This window comes from Mytilus californianus, unplaced genomic scaffold (assembly GCF_021869535.1).
Source record: "Mytilus californianus isolate M0D057914Y unplaced genomic scaffold, xbMytCali1.0.p SCAF_2, whole genome shotgun sequence".
Lineage (NCBI taxonomy): Eukaryota > Metazoa > Mollusca > Bivalvia > Mytilida > Mytilidae > Mytilus > Mytilus californianus.
The window spans coordinates 31,581,250-31,587,018 of NW_026262668.1; the positions used below are offsets into that span (position 1 = coordinate 31,581,250).

Sequence of the window (5,769 nt, forward strand, 5' to 3'; positions counted from 1 at the left end):
CGTAAATCCAGAATACAAGATGGCGTCCAAATCTCGCGGCAAAAACCACGCGTGACCTCGCTATCAATATAGCAATCTTTCAAAAAGTTTTTCCTAGCCTAAAAAGTATTCAAATATCGATAATCCGTGACAAACCCCAATCCCTCACTTATATTCTAAAGATTTCTTTTCATCTTTTTCGCTGTGAAGATAACAATTAGGTTATGTCACGACATTCTTTTTTCATGTAATTTACACTATGAATCTCACGTGCTTAATAAGTGCCATGTATTTTCGTAAAATGCAGATTGGATCAGAATACGGGTTATCTGTTTGTATTGCTGATGTCAACAATAACGGAAATAACGACCTATTGGTTGGAGCCCAACTATAGAAGGTTGTATCCTATGACGAAGAAACAGTGTTTGTGTATTATGGGACTAGTGATGTATGTGTTATCAATAATACACAAATAAATGGGAAGAAAACTTCGCAATTTTAATACGTCCGAAGCGTTTTTCTGGATTTACCTTCACCAGGAACTCCTTAACCTAAATATTTGAAAATCATGGATTTATTCGTAGAATCTTTCAAAGCTATGTAATCCAAAGAGACATAAACAGAATAGCCAAACTAATTGTAGGTCAACTTTGCCTGAGCGAATTTGAACCTTAATTTCCTAATAATTTCTTAATTTTTGGTAGGATCGTGTTGCCCAGCCTTTAGTTTTCTATGTTGTGTTTTGTGTTCTGTTGTTTGTCTGTTGGTTTATTTCTTTTTAAGCCATGACGTTGTCAGTTGATTTTCGACTTATGAGTTTGAATCCCCTTGATCTCTTTCGTCTCTCTTTTACGCGTGTAAATGTCGATATTGCTTTAAATATGGAACAAAATAGAAAATCTTGTCGAAATAAAACAATGAATTTTGGACCAAGAATTGAACATTAACTAAGTGTCAGTGCATTATTTATGTGGAATCAAAATTGCATATCTATAAAACAAAACGTTTTCATTTTTTTTATCTAGAATATATTTTATTGCACTATGTATACACTCAGAACACACTTTTCTCGATGTTTCCATAGATCCTGAATTTGCTTATAGTTATTTTTAAACAGTGACGTTTACCCATTTTGATAGCAAGATAAATATAACCAATGTTATCAAAACGTTAAACTTTACTATGTTTCCGACATGCAGCCAGTATCATAGTGAACGGCAAACAATGATTTTGTATTAATATGATTAAAATATAACAATCATTCCTAATCAATCGTTTTTGTTAACTATGCTTATAAGTTTAGTTTGCTTTTAGTTTAGTTTTTTCTTCATTTGTGACTCGCATCACCGAATGATACTTGACACAGAATGTGTACTTACTATTAGCAACACGACGGGCACCACACGATCTGCTTGCTTTCTCGTATCATCTTAGATCACCCTCATTTTCGTATTGTTCCGTCTTTAGTTTTTTATGCAGAGTTTTGTAGCCCGTTGTGTGACTTTTTGTCGTTTTCGTGTCTCGCAATGATTTTGTCGGTCTCTCTTCGACTTGTGATCTTCCGTCTCTTTTTTCAACTCGCTTTAAATGGGTATTAATTGGGTTTTATCTTGCTTTTGGTTTCTGCTACACATATAACATTTTATAAATCTACATTTAAAACTCTTGGCCAGTGATTTCTTTGAAACATATTTTGCATAACTTAGACGACATGCGTTTTGTTGCCTTGTTTAATGTGCACTTCTATCTCGTTTAATTGCGCGATTTTGTATTATATATTTTGTGTTATTTTTTTCTAATCAGCTTGTTTTCTATATAATTACAAAATGTAATATAAAAATTGCGTTCTCCTACTCTGGTCAATACATACGAACAAAAATAGTTACTAAGGATTATTTTTTTTGCGATTAACGTAACACAATAAACGGTGCATGGGATGAATTTATCCTACTGATCTGCCAAGCATATTATTGCTTAATAACTTGATTTTATTTGTATAAGTGTGTTCTTTAATATTGTGAGAAGTAAAAATATGATTTTTTCGAGTCAAATAATTCCTGAAATTATTGAGAGGTTATGCATTTTCATTTGCATTTTTGAAGGGCACTTTTCCCTATGCAACAATTAATGTTATTAACAAGCAAAGGAAGAAATAAAATTTGGATTAATCGTTACAAATCATATTAACTAAATTTATATATATAGCGTACACAAGTTAAAGGTTGTTATTACAGAATATAAAATACTTCCGCATTGGGATAATGTCAAAATTAATGAAACAGACAAAAATCGTAATCTTTACAAATTATATCAATCTTAAATATTTGCACATTGTATGTTGTTAAAATTAATGAAACAGACAAAAAATATAAATCTAGACTTCCTACGGTAAGGATAGATTACTCGATGAAGATGATGGATTGGTGTTATAGTCCAGTGGCAATTATTACAGGAATATCAGAACAAGATACAAATATACACCCTGCTCTTATTTGTCCGACACACTGAGATTTTTAACGTAATAGTTCAGATATTTACATATAGGCTTATACCTATTTTTAAGATTTTACTTGTTTGTCATGCCTTCAGTTTCTTCAAACGTATTTTGTGTGAATTTATATTCTTTTTAAAAGGGATCGAATCAATCCTTGTTATGGGTACAACGTAGACATCATACATAATTACTTATATCAAACGGACGATACAGTTAATTAAATGTTCATGGAAATTTGTTTAGAATTGCACATGTCTGTATAAGCTGCTATCAAGTCAGATATACGGAGTTGGTTTCAAACGTGAAAAGCAAATCGTATTTGCAGGAGCAACTATTGTACATGTTTTACACTGAATTAAGTCTGAATTCCTTATTTCAGTGATGAAGTAAAATATTCTAAAGGAACCTTTTAATGTCAATGTATTAAAGAACAAAAAAAAATATCATACAAGTACAGCTTCATATAGGCGTTTCCAAAATAAATGTTCAAAATTGTCATTAAGGAGCTCACTATCATATGCCTCTAGGCATGTAACCTTGTTCCAAATTCTCAACAGAGACTTAGGCATACTTTTAGCTGGAATATTTTGTACTAAAACCACAATCAACATATCTCGACTTTCTTGAAACATTTGCATTCGAGCCATATCAAGTTCGAATTCACACCAAGAACTTTCCAGAAATGTTTCACTTACCACTAAAATGATTTTTCTACTTTGAGAGACAGCTTCAACAATATTATCCGCTATTAGATTGCCAGGTAAAAAATCACGATGATGAAGACACAAAGATTGTTCCTTTTCTTTTTCGAGAAATGAACTTAGGGGACCACACACCCATTTGTAGTCTGCATGATGATAGGCCACAAACGCGCTATATCTATACTCCTTCGACTCACCATCCAATTTAGAATAATGGCGGTATTTCCGGCGAATAGTTAGGTACCAATATTGAAGAGTTACCCTGTATTTATATACTACACCACTGGCTATAATTATCATTATCAATAAAACCGAGAATACCACAGAGAAAATCAGCCACACTTTAGAAACACACTTTGTTTTTAAGGCATGTAAATTGTGAAATGCAAATGCGGTTCTTTTATAGCTTCCGTCAAAATACCTGCAGGAGTAGTTTCCCCCATTGTCTAACATAACATTTGTAAGATAAAGCCATTCTATGAAATGCAAAGAATCACAGCTGCATTCAAATAAATTGCCTTGTAATAGCAGTTCAAGTTCATCCGTTGATCTGATGTTCAACTCATCTAATTCTTGTGTAGTTCTTCTCTCCAAGTATCTAATTCGATTACCTGATAAATCAATGTAATTCAATTTTGAAAATTTTGTAAAATTCAAATTGATCTCTGTTAGAATATTATTTGACAAAATTAACTTCAATAATGATTTGTACTGAGATCTGAACATTAAAGGATTTAGATATTTAAATTGGTTTGCTGAAAAGTCAATTTGTTGAAGTTCGGACAGTCCTTTCAGAATTTTTCCATCCTTGTCCTCTAGTAAACCACGACCTAAATTTGCGCTTCGACTTTCTAGTATTTTAAGTTTTTTAAATGACTGAAAAAATGATAAATCAATTAAAGAACAATTGAATCCAGATATTTTTAATATCTCAAGATTGTCAATTCCATGTACAAGTCCAGTGCAACTGTTGAATGGAGTCCAATTAAAATCTAATACTCTTAATTTACGTCCACGTGTAAAGTTAATATTTGCAAGATGTGAGGACCGAAGAACTAAACGTTCGGCATAAATTTCCTCTAAATTAGGCGGTAAGGGAAAAGTGAAAATAATATTTATCCTTTCAAAGACTTTTGACATATTGTTTGCTGGGAACATCCAGCACTTGGTTTTACTACTGAGCAATCCGACATTTCGAGGACTAAGTGGGTCCTGTTGTGATACATCTATTGTTTTCAAACCTGTCAGCTGGAAAAATTCAAGCCCTATACCTATATCGCCATATATATTATTCTTTGCAAGATCTAAATGTTCTAGACAGTTCTTGTATTTTATGACAGAAAACGAACCAGATCTGATAATACTTATTTGATTTTTTGCTAGTATTAAACTTTTTACACAAATTTGACCTAGAATTGTGAAATGTTTAGGTGTTAAGATGTCAGATCCAGTACGAGCTCTATAATTGTAGGACAAATCAATTTCGCTCATATTCCTGTCTTTGAACGGTATAAGAATGGGTATCAAATTCGATAACCGTATGAATGAATTATGAGATATTTTCAATACATTGAGTGATTTGAATGGAGCAAGTGTTCCATATTCAACTTTCCTAATTGCACAAGATATATCAATGTCTTCGATAGGTAAATTGTCAAACACTAAGAATGTTTCATTTGTTAGATGTGTTATGATACATGGATCAAAACGCAACATCCTAAGGTGTTTCAAATACTTAAAACCTTCACCAAACCGTCCATTTCGAATTCCATTGATACTTAGACTCCGTAGGTTAGAGAGAACACTTAAGGATTTATCGGGATAATCTCCAGAGTTAAAGAATGTATTATCTGATAACTGCAAATAAAGTAAATTAGGAGTACTGTTGAACACGCCTATAGGTAACGATCCAACATCCAAAAAGTTCGAACTGAGATCAAGAGTTTGAAGGTTCTCAGGGCCTTTCAACGCATTTACATCAATGTATGTTAATCTTGATGAGTGTATGATTAATGTTCGAAGTTTAGTTAACCGCATGAATGTTTCATTATGTAGCAAAGCAATATAGTTGCTCGATAAATCTAATATTGTTGAGTTGGTTGGTATATGTCGTGGAACCGTGTGGAAATCCATGTTTGAACAGTCACATTCGACTTCGTTTTCGGAATATTTCACAATGCAATGTTTGGTATAACAGCATGTTAAACAAGCATTCCATATATACAGTACATACAAGCACTTCAATGAATTATCAATATTCATTTTCACGTCTTACAAATGAATTACAATTTATTTAAAATTATTTCAGTATTGATGCTTATATCTCAACAAGTACTTATTTAATGATAAAGAGACTAACGTTGGATATGAAATTAGATATTCCCGTGTCTCTAAAGAAAGAATATTATATCACAAGTCGAATTTAAAAGTTCATGACCTTATTTAAACATTTATACACTTGTTTACCTTTGCTGTGCGGAAACAAGCAAACGAGATAAAGTGTTGGTAATCAAGCCACTTATGTACATATTTTAATCTTATTTAAATCACAACGTGAGATGAATGTGATCAAAACAAGGAATGGCAGATTGAATA

At 32.3% G+C, this 5,769-nt stretch overlaps 1 protein-coding gene across 1 annotated transcript; it reads right to left on the reverse strand.

The window, feature by feature from the left end:
• Window positions 1-2,393: 2,393 nt before the first annotated feature.
• LOC127729703 (toll-like receptor 4) lies at window positions 2,394-5,489 on the reverse strand. The gene has a single exon (XM_052237559.1). It carries the CDS (start codon window positions 5,434-5,436, stop codon window positions 2,917-2,919), a length of 2,520 nt encoding a protein of 839 aa, XP_052093519.1. The 5' UTR covers window positions 5,437-5,489; the 3' UTR covers window positions 2,394-2,916.
• Between the last annotated feature and the right edge of the window lie 280 nt (window positions 5,490-5,769).